Consider the following 1,078-nt stretch of genomic DNA (forward strand, 5'->3'; position numbering starts at 1 on the left):
GAAGAAGAGAGAAGGAGAGGATGTTCTTCTTCTTCGTGGGAGGGTTGGAGCAGCAGGCAGGGAGGGTGTTGCAGGAAGCGGCGGGGCGATGCGTTCGATGCGGCGGAATAACCGATCTGGTGGATCGCGAGAAAGTACTTAAGCTCTTCTTTGTTCCCTTGTGGCGATGGTCGGACAAACAACCAGTCTTCTTTTGCCGCAACTGCTCATTCCTCTTCCCCCAATCTCTCCCAGTCAACGGCGGTGACCCCCCACAGTTAAATAGCCCGCATTAACGGGAATTCCGAATCTCTAATGTTAAACTTTTGTGTGTGTGAGATATGTAAATTAGGAGGTTTTACTACATATGAAATGGTTTAATACTTACATGATTTCTATATTATGTGAACTTGTCACTGCAATTTGTAAGCCAAGCATGCTGATTTTTCATTGCGTGATTTTTAGAGATTTTAAAATCAAAGTAAGTTGATATCGTGATTTTTGAAGTTATTTGTAATTTTTTGAATTTATGTTTATGCACGCATGTGGCAGCTGTTATTATGAATTTGACTAATCAGATTTGCGGCGGTTTGAATTATCTTTTTGTGTTCTATGACAATTATCTCTGTATTTATCCCTGCTCAGTTTACTGAAGTTTTCGTCAAAGTTTGTATGTTTCTTCCACTTATACATCTTTATTGGGACTGAATGTTATAGAAATGGCAATAATTTTCATTAGAATATTCTTAAGAAAATTATTTTGATGGAAGGACAAAGCTTTGCCAATTCAGCCATTGAGCTCTGCTAGAAAAAAAAAATTTCTATAGCAAGAGTTATATGCACTCCCTTGGTCCAAAATCTTCTAATTCTAACTTTGAAAAACTTTATTTCACTGAATGCACATCCATCACTTTTAGGTGCAGTCTGACAACATATGAGATTTAAGGTATTTGGTTTTAGTAAATCCCTTAAATCGGGATTTATTAAATCCTGAATGGGTTAAATCTAGAAATTTATTTGCAACAGATTTACTAAATTCTGTAAATCTAATAGAACAGTTTGGCAATTTCCGCAAGGATTTAAGAAGTCGTTATGGCTG

General features: G+C 37.0%; 1 protein-coding gene across 1 annotated transcript; it reads left to right on the top strand.

The window, feature by feature from the left end:
• LOC110025286 lies at positions 1-571 on the top strand (the record flags this gene model as incomplete). The annotated part of the gene is given in 1 exon segment (XM_020725694.1): positions 1-571. A coding segment is annotated over 1 exon segment (255 nt). The 3' UTR covers positions 276-571.
• Between the last annotated feature and the right edge of the window lie 507 nt (positions 572-1,078).

The sequence above is a fragment of the Phalaenopsis equestris genome, unplaced genomic scaffold, assembly GCF_001263595.1.
Source record: "Phalaenopsis equestris unplaced genomic scaffold, ASM126359v1 Scaffold000297, whole genome shotgun sequence".
Taxonomy (NCBI): domain Eukaryota; kingdom Viridiplantae; phylum Streptophyta; class Magnoliopsida; order Asparagales; family Orchidaceae; genus Phalaenopsis; species Phalaenopsis equestris.